This window comes from Anarhichas minor, unplaced genomic scaffold (assembly GCF_050575085.1).
Source record: "Anarhichas minor isolate MPS153535 unplaced genomic scaffold, ASM5057508v1 ptg000001l, whole genome shotgun sequence".
In the NCBI taxonomy this organism is placed as follows: domain Eukaryota; kingdom Metazoa; phylum Chordata; class Actinopteri; order Perciformes; family Anarhichadidae; genus Anarhichas; species Anarhichas minor.
Genome location: NW_027466447.1, coordinates 2,386,024 through 2,407,848, shown reverse-complemented (window position 1 = coordinate 2,407,848; position 21,825 = coordinate 2,386,024). Strand labels below are relative to the sequence as shown.

Genomic DNA, 21,825 nt, shown 5'->3' with positions numbered 1-21,825 from the left:
AACAAAGAGCTCTAGCACAATAGTCATAGTGAACCAGTCAAAGGGACCAATCATTATGTAAAAGAACACTTGAGAAATAATCAAGAAATCAATGACACACGGCACTTCAGTTGCTTCTTGATACTTTCCCTGCATTATTCTTGTTTTTCTCATATCTTATCCTGAGAAAATGTTCAGCGCCTGGCTCTGTATATTCACAGTGCGTTGACTTCAAATAGTGCTGAAGTGTGACAGACATTTTTTCCTTGACTGTCCTCGGTCGGTGAAACCACTCAGTCGTTCCCGCTGTGAGAAAGACCATGAGCCGCAGTGCTCCGGGTGCCGATACCATTCAGCAAATTCAAAAGAAACTTTGTGTAGCTGAGGCACATGTGCAGAGGAAGAGAGGAGTAAAAGGAAAGTGACGAATAGATTGTGAGGCTACACAGGAGAGGAATAGGAGGAGGGGAGGTCTTTCAAAGGAGTCCTGACAGGTGTTTGAAGGGAAAGGGTCCATGTCTCGTCCTCAGTCTTTATGTCTGACGATGGCCTTGAAGAGGGTTTTGTGCTGCTTCCGCTGTGGGTGTTTGTGTGTGTGTGTGTGTGTGTGTGTGTGTGTGTGTGTGTGTGTGTGTGTGTGTGTGTGTGTGAATAATAAACGGCCTCTTACCTCAGCAGCATGTGGCAAGAGTTGCAGGAGGTGATCCTTTCAAAGGTGTGCATTTTAAACTCGTGGAAGTTGTTAGTGGCGTTCTCAGGATGAATGTTGGATCTAAACGAGAGAAACACACAACAAACATTAGATAATGATAAGGTTACTTTGACTTCCAAAAGATGGTTGTAATATGATTATTACTATTACTATTATTATCATTAGTAGTAGTAGTAGTTAGAACACATTTTCGAAATAAACCATTAGACTGATTTCCTAAAAATCAACTGGCAGGAAGTTCAAGCTTGGTCGAGTAGTAAACGACAGTAAAGCACCTTTACCTTTACCTTGACTACATGCTAATTCAGTTCAAGCAGGGACTAATTCTATGTTCAACAAATGGAATTGAAAATGTCAAAGATGACACAAAAAAGATAACTGGTTTCCATTGTTGTCTGATTTGAGAGTGAGCTGCCAAATCAAATCCAGTAGTGGGTAAACAGCAAACAGATTTCAAAAGAGTTCTGCAAATATGCTTGTTTCTGGCATTCAAAATGCAGTGTCAGCTAAATGGTTGAGAGTGTGCTTGAAATGCACCACTGAGTTTTCAATAGGTCTCTGCTCCTGTACCTCCCTTAGCACATGTTGATATTATATACAGTAACTTGTGGTATGAAATAAAAAAATCATAACATGATGTCTCGATATTTAGGGTTCAGGTTGAATATTAAAGCTCCATATATCATATGTAACACTGACAATATTGAACTGTATGTACTGTTCTGTGCCCCTGAACACATCTGTTCCAAATAATGGAGGAGTAATGACTCAAAATCAGAACAAGCAGTTGGACCGAAACTGCATCACAAACACTGAGCGCTGTAAGTTGTACTACAAGTTACAGATGAGCCAAAATGAATGAATGAAAACGAATTTGTGCTGGTTGTCTGCCTTGTTATAGTTTTCAAAATGCTTTGGTCTTTGATGAAAACATGAATTTCAAAGCAAAAAATAAAGAAATAAAAGGTTCACTTATAATTGCAGCCAACAAACCCTTCGATACGACTCTTTGAAGTGGGAAGGAGAGAATTGCAAATAGATAGGCAAGGTCTGCTTGAAGTGAACACAGAAGTATTCTTGGCCCCTTGGGACATGGATGAATGTGTGTGTGTGTGTGTGTGTGTGTGTGTGTGTGTGTGTGTGTGTGTGTGTGTGTGTGTGTGTGTGTGTGTGTGTGTTGGAGAAAGAAAAAGACAGGATGGCCCAAGTTTTCCTGTAGCACAAAGGCCTGTTTTTTCTAATTTAAGAGGTCGGTCCTTTGTTTTGTCAGTGTTATGATAGCTAGACATGATGACATTGTTGCATAAGCATTTTGCTTCATATGCACAGGTGCTACTTTTGGAACTCAAACGATTAGTCAAACTGAAGGGCTACAGCATGTTCTCTGGAAAATAGGACAAACAGCGCCGAGATGGAAGGAAGTGTTAAAGAAGAAAAAAGAGACCTTTAGTGGTGTCATCTCCTCTGTACTGGGATCAGCCAATATCTACGCTTTCTAGGGAAGATTGTTGTTAACTATAAGTTGCATATACCATAGAAATCATCACACTGAAAAATACTGAATACGTTGCTATAGCTTATGGCAACAACAACAAAAAACCTGAGCTTCCTTTTCCTTCAGACTTGACTTTGAGATATGACTGGCCTCTTCCAGTTCCACTATTTCTCTGTATGCTGAAGCTTTTAAAGATGTCCGATGCAACTCTGTAGAGTCTGCTAAGAGGCAGCCGCTTGAATTTTACGGACTTCTGTCTTCAGTCTTCTTCTGACTCTCAAGGATGGAGTGCTCACTCACTGCTGTTCGCAGATCCGCTATTAAGCATCGCCGTGGGAGCGCTTTTGTGTGATTGTCTGGCAACGACTTTCTATTCTCACAGCTAGTTAAATCAGCCCCAAAAGTGAATCAACCAAAGCCCCTTCTTTCTCAGTCTCACATCGCACCCAGCTTCATCTTCCTAATCCTCTTCTTCACTTCCTGTTAAGGCCTGTTGCTTTCCTTTGTTATTTCACAGATTTAAATTTTTTCTCAGTTTTTATTTTTATATCTATATTAGTGTAATTGCACCTGCTTGAGAGCCCCACTGCTCTTAAGTAATTGTCACTGATGCCACTGGCGGCATATCCATGGATATAATAACAAGTATTTCAGCTCTTGTGAAAGGAGACAGAGGACTGGGAGGATGTGGAGGATTGTCATCCGTGTCAGATACAAGGAATGGGTTTTTCTAAAGAAATAGATTTTACATTTTTAAATAATAGCTGGAATCAAAGCAGCAGAGGCCAAAATAATTGGACTTTTAGAATCAAATACTTGATCCTACCTTTCCCATAATGAAGGTCTACAGCGTCTTTTTGTTATACACATCTTTCAAACTCCACACCTTCAGTCTGTAACAACGGTTTCTGTTAAAATATTGCGGTCTCCTGTACCAAACCCGTGTAACCCTGAAGACATCACTAGGACATCATCAGGGTTATTTCTTAGACTTTACACAGCTTTTCCAGAGTCACAGAGGATATAATACAACTGTCTCCTACTGCACCTGTTGTATTATTTGTAAGCACAAGACAAATTCCTGTTCACGTTTTGGTCGTGATGTTTGAAATGAGGGAATGGAGTTTTGTCAGACTCCTGACCCTCTACTGTAGATCAACCGCGAGCTTCATACAACAATTCAGCTTAAAGGCCACATCTTCACAAACCGTCCTGTTGTATACGATCTTTACTGTTTTATATTCTCATTAAAATCATATGCACACTTTTGGCCAATATTGTTTGAATTGTGTTTTGGACTTCAGTTACTATAGTATTTTTAATACCTAGAAATGTACTACAACCAATACAACTCAACTGGCCTGTCAACTCTGTGAAAGACTACTCCTTCTTGGCTCTGCAGGTGAAATGCAATGGTTCCATTTGTCACTCTTGGCACCAGTTTGTCAGTTTAGGTGAATTTGGATCCAGTTCAGGATGCGGACTGGTTGATGCAGTTTAATTACATACACGTGGCACTGCAATTCAATTCAATCACTTGTGTTCTCTGAGTATATAAAGTGCTAAATGTTTATAAAAAACTGGATGAAAAATGTTTTTTTGTGTCAGGTCGAAAGTAGGTGTGTGACTTATAATCTGCTCATCTTTTTGTCACAGTGGCGCGTGCCTCGTGCCTCATAAATCATCAAGTAGCCAAACTTGAATAACAGGATAGACAATGTGTGCGTTTTGATGTTCTGACTAAAGGCAGAAGAGACAAAGATACTCTCTTATCACACTGTGGCGCATGAACGCACACACACACACGTGCGCTCACAGAAAAAAACACACTCACATGGCCATGCCAAACTGCTCCAGCCACTTCTTTTTCAGCTCTTTGGTCTTGAAGAAGAATTCAAAGCCGCTCTGGCCCTGGTTATGGGTGAGGTAGAATCCGTAGGACCACTGCAACAAGAAAGAAAAACACTCGCATTTCAGACAGAAAATAAAACAACGGTGAATAAATAAATTGAGGGTTTCGAGTGAAAGGCAAACGGAGCAGGAGGGGGCAGGAGCCGAAGGAGACGTGAAGCAGGGAGACAGATGGAGACAAAGAGATGCAAAATGAAAGAGGGATGCTCGGGGAGAGCAAACTCAAAGGCTGAAGGGCAGAACTGACAGACAGAGACAAAACAGAGAGGGAGAGCATGAAGGAACACAGGAAGAGAGTGTTAGGTTGCTGTGCCATATAACCGCTGGGCATCAGACAGCATGCATAGACCAGTGGGCCTGTAATCAGCCCCCATTACCCACTTCAAAGGCAAAATATTAGTCTATTAGCCTCCGTGTCAACACGCGCCACTGTTTTTTTCGATGACTTCACTAAACAGATGCTTGTGAGATGCACTTTTTAGGGCTCCTAGGTGGGGTTTTGAACTTCTAGCACTCAACTCTAAAGGCTAAAAACATGGCAAGCTCACAGTGCTGTCAGGGAAGTGCAGAGGCTCATCTTTTCTATTGAAAGAAAAGAGAAAAGGAAAGCAACGCTCTACAGAGGCATTCCCAGTGGACACCAAGACCTACGCTCAGCAGAGATATCTCCAGCAACCAATTTGTAAAAAGAAGGAGAAGGTGTTTGTCCATCTGTCAGTTATATTCTTTTTTGCTTGGTGTATCTTAGGAATTTGAAAAGGTTCACACATCCAGACGGATAATGTAAAGCATTGCTTCGTTTACCTGCCTTTTAAATATAATCAATCTGACCCTTGCTCATGCCTCTCACCACGTCGGTCAATGTGCCCAAGTGAACTCTGCAATTACAGTTTTTGGGCCATTTGAGTGCCGCAGAAACATGCTGAGAACACAACACTTACATATTATCACCTTTTTAAATTGATGTGGTGCACTTTTTAGCATACAGCTGACTATTTGTACATCCAGCAGACACTGAACAACATTAGAATTCATTTGGAGTCGTGTTTCTATCCACCTGGCGAATGTAAGTCCAAGATTCATTTTTCTTTTAGCTCTGTTTTAGTCTCCACCAACTCCAGAGGATAATATCTAGCTCTTTCGCTGCTAAATGCTCTGCATGTTCACTAGCTAGGTGCTAACAATGCCATTTGGTGCTGTGCAGGTAGCGTACTGTGGGTTTTAGAGCAATTCTTTTTTCTGGATAACAACTAACAATGCATTGAGAGTGCACCAAAAACAAAAGCAAAGCTGAAGAACCAAAACAATGACCTGCAATGCTCCATTTAGCCAAGTAGAGTCTGGTAATGGTTATCTGTTGGTTTGTCACTACAGGCGACACTTTACAGATTACACATAGCAATTTCATCTTTTGTTATTATAAAAACAGTGATTATCACAGCTTGCAGCAGAAATACATGTAAAGCTGCAAAATCTCAAACCATCAGCTCTAGCATAAAAGCTTCCCACTGCTGTGTACAATGATTAGACTTCAAGATTATTTTGATTTTACCTCCAGATGACTTGCATGTAAATGTGATTATTCTGCTTCTATGATGAAGGTTCTTATTGCTAATTCTCTCCAACAGCCACGATCATCTTTGGCATGTCCATAATAAATATGTAATCAAACAAACTGCATCATATCCATTATGTCAGAGGAGAATGATACTGAGGTAGGTGAGGTTTCATAAAAAAATACAACTTTATAAGCCCATATGGGAATAAGCCTACTAATGTCTGCTATTTACAACATCGTTATTATCCCAATCATTGTTTCCTGGCACGCCTTAGATATCATCCCTCATTATGATTGGCAATATTTTTCACCACTTGGCATTTAGTATTCATTTTGTGTGTGTGTGTGTGTGTGTGTGTGTGTGTGTGTGTCTGTGTGTGTGTGTGTGTGCGCGTGCGTGTGTGTGTGTAGTCAGGCCCAAAGCGAGATTTAATGATAACACCATCTGGGCGGAGGCAGACTGCTATAGTCTGACACTTTCAGTATTATGCTGGTGAATGAACAAGACAGTGTAAAACATGTGCTGGAACAAGCCTGTATCAAATTATCTAAGAGTCTTTTCTGGTGATTATTTTTTTGTTTGTGTTATGAGCTGGAAAGATTTTTGCATGTAGCTCATTTTAGCAGGACATTAGGGATTCAGGGCACAAAAGGCAGCCGTGGGGTGTAGATGCTGGTACAGGTGCTTATAAAATACTTTTTATTTTTACTCAATTTTATGAACCTGCGTTCATCTGATAAATTGTTATGGCTGTTCGTTGTGCTGAAGTAGCACTGTTAATTGGTTTGTCAGGAGTCCAATGTGGTTTCTGAGCTTTGCTGACTTAGTCATAAAGAGGCAATAATGGACTCAACAGTGCAAGACTTCCCTCCATTATAGCTGATTGGTTGTTATATGAGATGCTTGTTTTGTTCTTATTATTTTACGGAATGTTGAGAAGTATGTACTGTTATTATTGTTACACTTTTACATGCTGTATATTACAACAGTAAAAGAGCAAAAGTAGAATTCACTCGCTACATTGTTTTAGTCTTGGTGAAATAACATTTCATCAAAAGCTGTTTTAGCTGTTGTAAAATCACTGTAAATCACCAGTTTATTGCTTTTTTAAAATGGTGATAACACACTATGATAACCACCAATCAGACCTGAGAAACTGAAGCCTCCTTATTCCAATAAAAAACTAATACAATTAGACATTTTCCTCTCCGTTGTGATATATATGGACTAAAAGGTGTTAACTGTAGAAATAAACTATTTGGCTGCCAGAATTACTGGGATATTTTGTCAGTCCTCATTTCAGTGTGCACTACAATAAGGAAGTACAAAAAAACGGTAAATTGTAAATTAGCGCTATGTGTCTAGGAAAGAAAACTACTTGTTTTGTTTATTTTTGACTTCAGCTTGATTTAATTGAGGCTACTGTTGCTGCATCTCTGAGTTAAAACATCATCTTTGTGGCCTCGCCAAAAGTGAAATTGAGTTACTCTCTTGGAACCGAAAGGGAAATTTTCACAAAAAGATGTGTTGCTGCCCTGAAATGACTGAAGGGTGTGCCAATATATTTTCCAAGGTGATGGCAAGATGTGAAACATGAAAAACATGTTCTTTGGCATGTACATGCTGGAGGAGTAATTCCCCTGGGAGACCTACTCATGCAGTCTGAGGAGATCAAGGCCAAGGGCGCCAGAAGTAGGGGGCCCCCCAACTTTAAGCCCCTGTCCGGCATTGTGAACGAGAGTAGATAAAGTATTACAAGCAAGAAGTCCACATAGCAAAGGGGAGAAGGTGTGGCTGATGGGTCAAAACAGGACTTTCACCCAGGAGACCGCTGTTCATGTCCCGTGTAAAACCGAGAGTAAACATTGACTTCACTCTTGTTAGATAAAGTTGTTGCTCTTGTTACGTAACATTATATAAGAAAGTCTGATAAGGATGGTTGTTGCCCAGTTACAGTAGTTCAGTTGTTGCGTTACTTTGTCACATTGTTATGTCATTATTTTAACACAAATTATTTCTAACCTTATCCAAGTAGTATTGTTGCCTCAACCTAAGCAATCATTTCTTAACCACGTGTCATTGTGCATTTCTGCAAGCGTGATATGAGGCTGATATGTCGTGTTCATGAAATGTTTTTTTGGTTCAGAAAAAGTCAACATATCAACATACCCCCCCCCACGCGACCCTGAACAGGAAAGGCAGTTACGTATAATAGATGGATGGATGGATGTGTCTCAATAGAAACCATATCTGTGTGTGTGGACCTTTCGATTCTCCTTGTCTGATGTGGGGTTGTTGGTGATTTTGAAGAGGTGCAGGTCGATCACTTCTTTCATCTCATAGTTGTCCCCTCGCCGCTTACAAATGATCACCGCGGCATCGAACAGGAAGATGTGCCTGTGATTTGAAGAGAACCATGTCTTATGACTGAAGCAGAAAAGACTGCAAGGCGATATGTTCAAAATCTTCTATCACCATATAGGTCATTGTATATCTTAATAACAATATATATATCATGATATAGCGTGTTTTCTAGTAATTCAATGAATAAACGGTCTATATTAAATAACCACATCATTTTTTATACACCTGTGTGAATTAAATACTGGACAGATGAAAAGTACTGTGTATTTTCTTTTTAAATTAACAGAACATTTTCAGATTATCTGAGAAATTTGAATTTGTACAGTATGTGCTTGTCATTATCAGTTAGATAACATAATTATACTTCACAATATTTGGATAAATGATTTCATCACAAAATGATACAGTTGAAAGATGATAAATTGTCATATTGAATTATCACCCAGCCCTAACACTACCATCCCTAACCATCACAGAAACTTACAAATAACTTGGAATATCCCTTGACTCACATCTCACTTATCGGAGCAGCATTTGTAACTTGTAGAAGAAGCTCAAACAGAAATGTTATGTTTATAAGAAGATCAGACCATATCTTACCCATACTATCTCTGCTTCTGACACATATCTTGCAATCATTCTTTCAACCGCCTCCTATCCTTTCCTATACCCCTAGTATATCCTCCTGTCTCCCAATTTGGTCTCTCACTACAAAAGAAACCATTGAACCAATAGCAAAACAGTACAAAGGAGCTTATAACATCCATGGCAACCTGCCCCTTTGGACTCACCCCTGCACTACCCCTTTGGCCTTGTTGTGAATTGTTTTGATTGCATAACATAATTAATATGGTTCATGTTGCTTGTGTAACACTGTTTATGTTGTTAAGCTGTAGATGTGAGAAGCTTAATTGACCTGATTTACTTTTATTGTGAATAGCATGAAACAGGAAGTGCTTTTACTTTGAAGAGGGAGAAGTAGCATGGTACGTGTCTTATTGATGCTAACAATAAATGATGATGATGATGATAAGTGAAAAACCATATGTCGGGTGCAAGAGCGTGGTCTGTTCACTGTAACAGTTGTAATACTGCAGTTTCAGGAAGTAAAGTGTTCCGTTCAAAACCAGACGTCTCTTAGTCGTCATTAGAAGCTCCACTTCACAACAGGCCTCACCCCTGCACTGCCCTTTCACAATGCCCTGACTTTCCAGAACTACACAAATAATCTAGCCATTCAATTTTACTTTCAGATCCAAAACAATAATTCCCCTCCAACACTTACTGCTCTACTTTCAAGACACAAAACAAGGTAGAAATGCATCACTAGATCAATTTAGCATCCAATTATTCAATCAGCTATACATGCCATATGAATACCATTTGATGGAAGGACATATCCGCAACCACTGATGATGTCACACACCAACTTGCTCAATCCACCTAAGTCCTCACATCTGTAATGTGTGTATAGCTATTTTTTGGGTCTTGTATCTCTGTTTTTATTATGTATTGTAATGTGATTCTGACTTGTATGTGCTACACAACAGAAATGTGATGTGAACCACTTTCAACTGAGTCAGGCCAGTTTGACTATAACACATTTAATGTTGCTCTTAATCTTTTCCTGTATAATAAATAAATGAAATTAAATAAGAATACATTTTTCGAAGTCATTGAGAGCATATACTCATGTTACTCTACCCACTGCATTTTTGGAAATCATTGTGTCCCTTACGTGACACACTAACTTCAATCTACAATATCCATTATTTCTAACATAATAAAATCAATAAATAAGATTAATTTAACATTATCAACCTGTTTGTCTGGAACTCTGTGTGGTCATAACTAAATACCCGTGTACTTCACTTTATTTAGTCCTTCACTTCCAAGACACACAGGTTAAGTTTCTAACTTCACTTTGGCTTCAAGCAACACATACTCTGGCAGTTTTCCAACTACAGCACCTGATTAAGCTGCAGTCAGTCAGTCAGTGTTTTAGCCAACCAGCATGTCAACCTGACATCTCACCTGTCCTGTTTAGCTCGTTTGTCCACCGAGGCCACCCGTACCTCGCCATCACCTTTGGGTCTCCCGTAGTTACTCAGAGGCTGATTCTACAGAAAAAGAGACAGAAAAGATTGGGTGGGATCTGACAGGAATTAAATCCATTGGAAAGAAAGCACTGCAAAAAGGAGATCAGAATCAAATTATTTGGAAGAAACAGGTGGCTTACCAGGTTTTCAATGGATTTCTGATACTGATCTATTTCGCGCATTGTCTCATTGTCTCGCTTGACTTCATTGACGTACTGAGCCAAGTCCTGTAAACAAATCATCAAAAAACAAATTCTTTCCTTTTTTTCCTTTCATTTCTTCCCCCTCCTGTGCTAAGGTTTTCTTTCTTTTTGTGCTGTTTTTCTCTCCTTCAAAAGGAACCATTACTGATGTGGGCTTGTTAATTCCAATGAGACACTGTATTTGACAATAGGCAAGTAAGCAGCCTTTCAGGGCTATAAAATGAGCAGGACTTATATGTGCTGGATTGTATTGGAATACTTATTTATTCATGTGCAGTCAAAAGTTGTGGACATGCAATATCTTAAAATTAAGTGTAATATTGCTTTTTGGACATGATCATGTTAGTTTGTGAGCCAACACAATTGCTTTAATAGCAGGATGCAAACATGTCACTCGAATGAGGGACAATAATATTTCACACAGATATTAATGATGTTTGTTATTATGGTTTACAGCGCCTTAATGAATGGATGACTTCAGCAGTAAGTTAACCAACAAACTGAAAAACAATAAAGCACTCCTTTTAAAGGTCATTTTCAATCATTTTCACATATTTACTCGAATCTATATGAACACAATTGTCTGTACACTGTAATAAAAGGCAGATCCCACTGTTGTGATTGCAAAAATATAAACTTTTTGTACTTAGATTGTATGCATATGGCTGTGTCTCCTCTATATTCATTTTTTTTTCAAAAAAATTATATAAAAAAAGAAATGCGCTACATTACAATTTCTCAGATACAAAGCGTATTGCCAGATTCTTGCAAATACACAGCCCTAGTGGACATAAACTGATGATATACCTTCATGGCATCCAGTGCCGTTCGCAGATTGCTCTTGTCTGTGGCATCATGAGTGTGTTTCACCAGCTCCTAGTGGACAGAAAAGAATAACACACAAAATAGATGTAAGTGTCACATAATAACACCTCTTTCATATCGTAAAAGTGATTTAAAGTCTCAACAACTAGTTAACATAATTTAAATCACACACCTAAAGTTAGAAATGGAAGGAGGAAAGCGAGGCTGTCTTACAATTATAAACGGAAAAAAACATGTAAAAATTCATGAACATTGTTATCCTGCTGCTTACATACACTGCAGCTACATTCCACACATGAGAACACAATGCTTTAGCTCTAGATATGAAATGGAAAAGAATACTGTCCTGAAATAAATCAGATAATCTGTGTGTGTGTGTGTGTGTGTGTGCAGTCATCTATAGCAGAGGTGTGTGTGAAAGTGTGTATCTGAAATTGCTTACCAGTGCCTGACTGCAGCGTAAACAAGACATCTAGACCTCAGTAGTGGAGGATAAGGAAGGATGCCATGCATGTCCTTCATACAGGCCCATATAAACTGTGTCCCCACACACACAAATACAAACGCACACACTGCGCCGCTAAGGGAGATATATATGTCTGCTTGGCACTGCTCAAATCCCTGGTGTCAGTCAAGCTCAACCTGGGCATTATTATCACTAGCAAGGCGACAGAGTCCCATTTATCAAGCCTTGCTCCCACCTCCACACATCCACATCCACAGAGATACAGAGGAAGGGAGTGGTCACACTGATAGTCGGGACCATATGTGATGGACTCATTGAGGGGAAGTGTGGCGGTGTGTTCAGGGGGGAAGAGAAGTGATGAGCGGGAGACAGTGAGGAAGAAAGAGAGAAAGATTGATGACAAAAAAAGAGAGCAAGAAAGAACCACCAAGAGAGGAACTCTGGGAGCAAGAGGAAGTGACACATTTGTTGTATAGATTCTGGCTGTCACCATGTGGGAAAGTTACCTAGGTTGCTACAGGTTTTTTTTCTTCTTTTGGTGGGATTTTAATGCTGTAAGGATTCTCAGATAAAATATTCAATACATACTGTACTGCAAATCAAACGAGTACTGGATACCTTTGGAAGCAAAGAAAGGCCGTATTAATTGAATACCTAATTGTAAAATTGAACTATTATTGAATGCTCGAAAAATATTTCAATTATTACAATTTCAACATTAAGTATTCAGTAGTAATCAAATTTGAAAAGTAGGTTTTCAGTTGCTTTTCCTTTTGGGATTTTTGTTTTTGTTTTTTTTGCTTTCATATAAAGCCTCTTGAATCCGACCATCCTGTGCTCATTGCTCTGCCGAGGTTCAGCGTTAGCCTTCACAATTAATTAAAAAATAAAATATTAAGATAAAACACACAGAGAGGATGAGCCCTCCCAATGGATGACGAGGAGGAAGAGGTGCTCCTGTCACCTCCGCACACATACAGGACATTCACACACATCTATTCATTAGGAGAAATGCTGCTGCTTCTCTTTTCATTAATGTACTGCATATGACGCACACAGACCACCTTCAAACTTAGTATCCTCTGGGATAACTGTCTAGTGTGTGTATGTGGAACTGCATGAATGTATGTGTGTGTGTGTGTGTGTGTGTGTGTGTGTGTGTATGTGTTTGTATATATTAGACAAAAGAATAGGCCATGCTCACTCATGTGTATACGCATGAGGTACTATGTGGAAATGTATAACTACATATAACTATATAATGTAGCTATATTACAAATGCATGTAAATATTTCAACATTCTAATCATAAAAACATATTGTACCATCATCGAATATTATTTGTAGTCAATTCAAAATGTATTTTAGAATTAAAGTCGTCTGAGACGTTTTGAAATAATAAAATGTTGCAGCCAACAACTTTTCTCTGACTTTGTACTGAGTTTCCACAGCTTCAGTTCAGCTTCACATTCCAATTCGGATTCTCACCTCTCACTGTCTGTCTCTCTTTAGTAGTCTGTCTTGTCTTGTCTGCCGCGCTCTCTTTCAGTCCTCACTTCACCTTATCTATTTTCTCCCTTCTACTTCTTAATTGGCTTGATCAAATGACAATTATGTGTGGGTCATTTCAGACTGAGAGTCAAAAAGAGGTTGCAACAGAAATAGACGACAGGAGTCTCAGAGCCTGAAGGACGAAGGCAGGGGACGGGAACCAAACATGGTCAACAGCACCACCTAGTGACAGCGAGTCCTCTTGCTCATAAAGTCTGATTGGCAATGATGAACCTCTGATGAATCAAAAACTCTCCGATGAGGCTCAGTTATCTATAAAGTCAGTAAATACTTTGGATGTTTTAAGCTTTGCTCATTTAATGACAATGACTGACATTATATACAGATGTGAAAAATGAGTGATTGAAAAATGATTTGTTGACTGTTGAACAAATATATTTACTTTATATACATACAAATACAGCAGAAAAATTTAATAAATAAAGAGTCTATTTATATAAAACTTTTTATTTATTTATTAGAAGTCTATGTATTCCTGTAAATAACAGGATATTTAATTTATGTCTGTAGACCTTACATTTTTTAATTTGTCTCCGAATGATACATACAAAAATGTATGTTACCATAGATATTACATGCTCAGTGTATTCACAGGTGAATAGGTGGAAAATGCCTGTCTTGAGTTACCTGGTTTTCCAACATTCACAGCACTAATTGGAAGGCTACAGCTTTACACCATGATTACATGACAAGTTATGACTATATTAGTATAGAAATCGTGTTGGATAGGTTAGAGTATTGTACCTGCAGTAGGAGGTGATACTTCAAGACTCGCTGCATAGGAACCACTAGCAGATCCCTCAGTGTGAACTTGCCGTAGTTAGCTCTTTTTGAACATTCCTGTAAGACGACAATGAAGAAACAAAATCAATATACTATCTTAAAAATCATATCTAATAGACCATATAAAGAAAGCCAGCCTGTGACTGTGCATTGTTTATCAAGAGTAACCTGAAAGTGTTAACTGATAAAAAAAAGAGCTGGATTGAACTTTTTTTTTTCACTTTTTAGAAATGAGTAGGAGTCTAATGGAGCAATCTATTAGAGCTTAATAGATCATTTTACAAAAATGTATTCTGTAAGTCATGGTGTCATCACCTGCAATGCCTCAGATACACACTTGAGGGCATTCTCTGACTATTCTGAGGTGATGAGAACACGTCACACTAAATAATCATCTACTGACACCAAACACTTTTTACCTCTAGCTTCATGCGTACATCCTCTCTGTCTTTGCAGATCTCATCCAGACTGGCGATGGCTGTTTCCACATGGCTGCAGTACTTCCCATAGATCAGCAACCTGGGACAGATCAAACGCATGCAACTATAAGAATAGACAGAGAGCCAGGGTACCTACACTTTGCTGAAAATTGTATAGCTAAGACTTTAAAAGACCATTTATGACCTTTACATAATATATGTAAAGAGCTTTATAGAAAATGTAACGGTTTATGTAAACACCAGAAGAGAATATATAGAGGTTACAAAGTCCATGGCCTACCTCTCTTTGAAAGTGATGAAGATCTGGTAAAGGTTTTGGGCACTTCTGTGGTGGACTGACTCTTGGATTTCCAGCAATAAACATTTGTGAACTTTAACCAGGTCCTTAAACACAGCAGCAAAGATCCTTTAATGTTGATGTTCATCACATTTCTGTTACTTTCATTCATCTGAAGTTATTTCATTATCAATCAATCTGCAGAATATTTTCTTGATTAATCCAATGATCATTTGGTCTATATGAAAAGTAAGACATTTTCGATGAGCCCAAATTCATTATATCAAATTGCTTGTTATATCCAACCAACAGCCCTAAACCCAAATATATTTGGTATATTATCACATAGGGCAAACAAAAGGAGCAAATCCTCACAATTGAGAAGGTAGAATTAGGAAATGTTTGGTCTTATCAAGTCCGTCCACCTCAATCCCAGCTGCTTGGAGAAAACTTTTTGGAAAAGGGCCTTCAGTTAGCGAAAAAACGCTATTTACCAAGCTACTAACAGCAGTCATAGGGACCCTAAATGAAAATATATGTGTGACAACACTAAAGTTTCTCGGAGGAAAAGTATTGTTCTTTTTTATGCATTATTTCCCCCCCTTATGTCCCCTTAGGGGCTCCGTACATTTCAGCTCAACTTTCATTTGAAACTAAACATTTGAATGAATGCAGACTGTATGATACGACACATTTAATTCAATTTGTGGTTCTCTTATAACAGTAATGTGTAACAGGCAAAACAGTGTGCTTTGTCATTGTGAATATGTTAGCATGCTGACATTAGCATTTCCCCAAAGGTACAGTCTCACAGAGCAGCTAGCATGCCTGTAGACTCTTCGTCTTACTACTAATTCTAATGTATTTAATGCACTTCTAATGCCACATGGACAGTTGGGTTTCAATTTGGAAAAATGTGGAACCTGTGACTGTCCTACTGTGACCTGTCAACATGTGTTCAATGAAAAAGGGCCCTCAATAAAGACTTTGGTGACCTTGAGTTGACCACCCGGTTGGATCATTACCATGTAAAGACAATGACTTACCGGGATATTCACAAACACCTTTTCCATCTCGGGCATGGATAGAAACATGGTGAGGGGCGTCATAAAGTGCTGCAGCAGAGATGAAGAGAGAACGTGAGAGAATGAAGCTCGTCCCCTCCAGAGTAAGAGTGGGAAAAACATTGTGCGAGAAGCTATTATATTATGGGGCCTTGTTGCAAAGAGCTGCAGTCAGCAAACACAAGGAGGACTGTCTGGGTCACGACAATAATCTCATTTTCAGAGTTTGCAATTTAATGATTTCCTCTCAGAAAACTCCCGCCGCATAGTCACCTCTACATCTCAAAGGAGTGGGCGAGCGCAAACTAACTTCCACCATCCACTTCATATAGAAAGTCATCTACTCGGTACTCCGCTGGGAGAGCAAGCAAGGTCTTTTTCCAGACGTGAACGTACACAAGAGGGAGAAGACAAGTAGCTGTGGCCGGGGGGGTGAGGGACGGCGGGCCTCCTTCCCACTGCTCTGTAGAAGTGCAGGGTAAGGCGGAAAACATCCACAACAAAAGGTATTTTCTTATAGTTTGGTGCTAGGAATACTCATTACCCACTACTAATTTCAAAAATAAAATTCTATTTTTTTCTCTCTGGGAGTACATTACATTACAGTCATTTAGCAGACGCTTTTATCCAAAGCGACTTACAATTCAGAGTCTATCACATAGGCACAGCTACGGGAGCAATTTTGGGGTTAAGTGTCTTGCTCAAGGACACATCAACATGCAACTAGCAGAGCCGGAGCCTGGGTTCGAACCGCCGACCCTCTGATTGAAAGACGGCCCTGCTATCCACTTAGCCACAATCGCCACATATTTGTTACACTACTCGTTTTTTTTTCCATTATACCCCAAATTACAGTCAGTCAGTCTTGCAGTTTGTTATACTGCAAGTGATAAGGAGGCCAAATTGATTTCTAGTGCTCTGGTCATGCTTTCACTGCATAAAATCAATGGAGTGGGACTAATTTCACCGTAAGAAAGTTAACTTTACTTTCATTTTTGACAAACTGTAGATATTGGTTGGAAATAAAAATGTTGATTGGGAATTTGTATTGCTGATACTGAAATAATGTAGTTATTATGTTATTATTGAGAGCTGGTAAAACAAATTGTGCAGTAATACATTAATATTTCTTGCTCATTTAGAACTGTTCCTGTAAGTCATGATGTTAGTACATATCCCTCCTTTCATTTAACAGGAAAGGTGTTTTTTTTTTCAGACTTCAACTTCTAAACACACTACATTTACAGTGTAGGACCAGTGTTTCCCAGCCTGAGAGTTGGAATCTCTAATGGGGTTAGGGGATAAATCGAAGGCGATGCGTGATTATTAATTTGACAGGAAAGAGGAAAAATATTGTTGCGCTACTTAAATTTATTGTAGATTTTGTTTTAATGAATTCTCAATTTTTTCTTTTCCATGTGAAGTACTTTTCAGGTCTATACCACAAAACCAATTGCATAAATACACAGCAAAAATGTTCAGTGACAATAACGAGCCCTTTTAGTGAGTCAGTACCTTCTCTATAGACTCCAGGGTCTCAGTGTATTTCTCCTCTGTCTGCTTGATCTCTGTTAAACAGCAACTCCTGATGTCAGTCTCTGCTTGCTTCTGGAATGCCTACACACACACACACACACACACACACACACACACACACACACACACACACACACACACACATACAGGACTGTTACTATGTGTCAGCGCTGTGGGCTGACAAACTGTTGAGTCTGCAACCAGATGTAATCTGTGCAACCCTAAGAGCAAGGTCAGAGTCACACATGCTCACTAGATTGTCTGCCAATTATGATATGAGCAGGAGGTACCATCATTTGTTATTTAACTAAGCATTTATAATGTAAATAAATATACAAAATAACTTAATTCCGAACCTTTCAAAAATATCAAATGTGAATTTACATTGTGTATAAGGTTAAAAAGGTCTCTACATTTCTGTTGACTTTCACTTAAATAGCAATAGTTCATCAACTTGGTACCGTAAAGCTCGAAAGAGGCAATTTCACGCACTAGCAGCCCAAAAAAGGCAACATGAGAGTTATTTCTGGACTTCAATGCCCAGATTTAGCCGTGAGACAGTGTACGCTAAATATGAAGCTATGGCTAGCAGCCTAGCTTAGCACAAAGACTGGAAGGCAGTGGGGGGAAAAAGCTAGCCTGACTTTGTCCCAATGAAGCTCAGTAATAACAAGTTAAATATTGTTTATTTAATCCAAACTAAAACTAAAACAGTACAATTGACAGGTTGTAATTTTATGTTTAGGTTATCTCCGCTGGTTGCCTGCAACTTCACTGGTAACGTTGGCCTACGACAATATTAAGGAAGTTACAGCGCCCGGCTAAGAAATAGTTGAGCATAACTCCAAGAAAAACTTTTGACGAATAAGATATACTGTATTCTGTTAATTTGTGAACTTTAGAGGTGCTGGTAGGCAGATTTTTGTGTTAGCTTCCAGCTTTTATGCTCGGCTAAGCTAATCGACCGCTGGCTCTATAACTTCACATTTAGTTATCCTACAGAATTGAAAGTAGTATCAATTTTCTTATCGCTCTCTCTCAACAAAAAAAAAAGGCTAGTTTGCATATTTCATGAAATGTCACACTATTTCTTTAATACAGATGGTAATTAAATGCGTTAAGTCGCAATCTCAGTCATGGTAAAGAAGTGAAGTCAGAGAGAGGACGACTAACCGGAGGAGGGATGGCTTCTGTCTTCATCAGGTCCTCATAGATCTCCCCTCCATCTTCATCGTCATACACGCAGTCATACAGATCCTCCTCATCCTCCACCCCGTTCTCGCTGCACCACAGATGACAGAATATGATACTGACATCACATTACGTCCGTTTGAGTTTTACTGTAATGGTTTTTACCCCTCATGAAAGGTTCAAGCAAAATCACACAGTTCTGGTTTAACAGAAGTGGATTTTAATACTTTACTACAAATCTTGTTAGCTGGGGACAACACTTAATCCATGGCTGTGAAAGTGGCTCAGAAAAAACACACATACACACACACACACGAGTAGAGACTGTTATGTGTGACGCCATAGGCCTGTTCTGACTGCTCACATCTGAGCCAATTACTGTACCTTAGCAACTGGCCTAACATGACATGACTCAGTGCTTCTATGTGTGTTCTCGCCCTTTTTTGTATGGGTACCTAGCATGCTGTTTTGACCAGCAGGGACTGATGTACTTATTTGCATAGAAAGAAGAAGTATACTATAACACTCATTGTACAAGTGGAGAGATACCCCTGAAATGAATACAAGAACAAACATGAACCAAATATATTTCAAGACACTAAAAGTAAAAAAAAAAAAAAAAGAATCAACGCATTGATACTAATTATAGATTCCTGATCTAACAATGTTGGGGAGGGTGAAGGAGTTGTGGCTTGAAAGAAACAGCTCTCATATTCTGGCTCACTCTGAAATACACCATGTTACGGATGATAAAGACGCTCTAACTGTTGAAAGTTGAGTTTAGAGTTTAAAGGCTCTGGAAATTCTTAATCCACTTCTTACTATGAGTGAGAGGGTCCTGTATAATGACAAAAGAGTTGTCAAAATTTGAACCGTTTTGCTTATTTCTCATGACACATTTCTGTATTTCTCTCTGCTCATCTAGCTGGTTTGAAGTGGGCGGGGCTTCAGTTGGAAAGGGCTTTAAAAGTACTTTTGAACTTTAACTCTAGTATGTAAATATACAGGACAAAAAAAGGTTGAATTGCATAGCTGTTCAATTTATTACAATTTCCACATTTAATAAAAGTTCCACGTACATCTATTCCAGCCACACACTGGGCATTTTTTTGTGGAGCATGAAGCTGCCTGATTGCATCTTCTAAATAATTAGATTTTCTCAAGGGATCAAGAGGCAGATTGTCTCTGAGCTGCTGTTGCATCAAAGTGAATTAAGCCAATGATAAATCAGAAAATAAGCATGACAGGTAATATACAGAACATGCTCTTTATATAATTGAATCCTTGCTCTGTTAAACACATAATGGGCCTTAAAACATGTATTTTGGTCATGACTTTTGACGAATAGTGTTAAGAGTTCAGACAGTTGGCTCTAGATGGTCAATGAAATGGGTACGTTTGTTGTGTCCATTTGCTGCTGGACACTGAGCAGATGGGAGTTGAGAGGTGAACACGGCTCTGTTCAGTGTCATCCGGGCTGCCACTTCCAGCTCCCATCCACTGCTGGCTGCTGTCAGACTGCTGTTTTCCTCACTACTACTGACTAGTGGGCTGCTTCCTACTCCAGGAGCTGTCCGCGCTGAACACAGACCAGTGCACCGTGTCAGTGTTGGCCTTCCCAACAGCAGTTTTACTGTAAGATTATCTGTCTCCGCTGACTTATATCACCACACAAGCTACTTGCCCTTGAAATGCAACTCAAAACCAATCCCTAGATTTTTCCAGATTTGTTAATGGTTTGTGCTTAGGTCCAGGAAGATATATTTGACTCTAACCAACAAAGGATAACTATAAGTATTATGAATCAAAAGGCGACTCCACTGGTAGCTATAGGAAGACATTCACTTCAGCATGTACTATCTTTCGGATTCAGTTTTTATTGCCGCATAACATTTAGATAAAGGGCTTTGTGTCAGGAGTGGTTTGCAGTATGTATTGTGACTTTTGTTCCTTATTCAGTTTTAATATTTGTTGTTTTGATGAAATTATTTTAGAATTAAATTGTCGAAAACACCAATCAGAAAATGTTTAGCTCTCATCATATGTTAAGTGCATGGCATCTGGCTTGCCAGTAGACTGCAAGACTTTATGTTCAAATGTTATTAGAAAACAATACATTTCAGTTAATGTCCCTAAAACAATTCACTCAAGTTTAAACAGGCTTTAAGGGTATATGTATATGTGTAAATGTATAATTTAAACCTGCAAAGCTTTCATATGTGTGTGGGAAACAATAGGTGTGAAAACTGGCTGAAAAAAGGGATCACGCCAACACGACTTGCGGCTCACTAATAAAAGAGTGGGCTAACAGCTTTGGAGGAGGTGGCTGCCTTCCAGTCAACACCCAGGGAACAAATGTTGCCTGCGCCCACAAAACAGCCTGTAGATTTCTTTATGTGGTCGGGACACTTGGGAGTAAATTAACAAATAACTTTTTAAAATGAAGTTCTTGTGAAAATCCTCACAAGTATGTAAAAGAGAAGGGTGTGTGTTATGCAAATGAGTGTGTTTAGGAGATGATACATACTCTATAAGGTCCTTAAGGTGGTTGTAGATATCCTCATCTTCAACACTCTCTTCAGATGGATAGGGCCTTTTAAAGGGAATCAGAGAGCATCATCATTATATACTCTGCCATAGACCACCTAGTGGATTGTGTTGTATAATACTGTATCATCATGTTACACATTATATTGGAGTCATTTCACTTCCACATACCTGATTCCAGTTTGTTGTGCAATCGCTGTGTGGGAAAGTTTAGAGAGTGTGTCCATAACCTGCAATGGAAATAAGAATTATAGTTATCTTATGAATATTATTTACATCACAAAGAACATTTACAGGATGGAAAGCAAGATTTGGGACTGATGGGGTTTGTTGTTTGGGACTTGGTGCTCTAATGCTTGGTGCTGCATTTCTAAGCGGGGGCACATGAGGGCAGCATTCTCAAACACTCCAACTCTGCCGCTGACAAATACTGTAACTGTCATTTATTTGTGTGCAGCAACAGACGTATAGTTACATTCCATTAGAGCTAATTAAGATGTGCAAGCCAACAAACAAGCATTTCATATATATAATCATACAATAATATTTGGGTTTGTTTGAACATTTAAGCAAATTTTGCGTTGCATCTAAAATAATAACACACCCATTCAGACATATTTAGACATATATAACGAGAGGGGAACATTGAGGGAGGTGTTAAATGAGAGAGAGAGAATGTTGTCGCTGCACAGAATAATGGCTCATTGGACACAAAGTCAACAGTACAGTAGCAGCAGATCAGAGTCGCATGAGCCGATCAGTAATTGATCGTGCTGTGAAGTTAACCACATGCACGCGTGGGC

The 21,825-nt window shown here is 39.0% G+C and overlaps 1 protein-coding gene across 2 annotated transcripts in view; it reads right to left on the bottom strand.

The window, feature by feature from the left end:
* Positions 1-21,825, bottom strand: part of vav3a (vav 3 guanine nucleotide exchange factor a) — an 83,555-nt gene that overhangs the window by 26,633 nt on the left and 35,097 nt on the right. The window contains exons 3-16 of one of the 2 annotated variants that reach the window (XM_076088798.1): positions 21,194-21,252; positions 21,003-21,068; positions 18,458-18,566; positions 17,264-17,356; positions 15,731-15,799; positions 14,688-14,791; positions 14,387-14,486; positions 13,929-14,024; positions 11,130-11,198; positions 10,260-10,346; positions 10,055-10,140; positions 7,921-8,053; positions 4,021-4,130; positions 650-751 (exon numbers count right to left, since the gene is read on the bottom strand). In XM_076088798.1, coding sequence (XP_075944913.1) covers positions 650-751; positions 4,021-4,130; positions 7,921-8,053; positions 10,055-10,140; positions 10,260-10,346; positions 11,130-11,198; positions 13,929-14,024; positions 14,387-14,486; positions 14,688-14,791; positions 15,731-15,799; positions 17,264-17,356; positions 18,458-18,566; positions 21,003-21,068; positions 21,194-21,252 — 1,283 coding nt within the window. Of the gene's footprint in view, positions 1-649; positions 752-4,020; positions 4,131-7,920; positions 8,054-10,054; positions 10,141-10,259; positions 10,347-11,129; positions 11,199-13,928; positions 14,025-14,386; positions 14,487-14,687; positions 14,792-15,730; positions 15,800-17,263; positions 17,366-18,457; positions 18,567-21,002; positions 21,069-21,193; positions 21,253-21,825 lie in introns of both variants that reach the window. The other variant, XM_076088724.1, reaches the window with a different exon arrangement.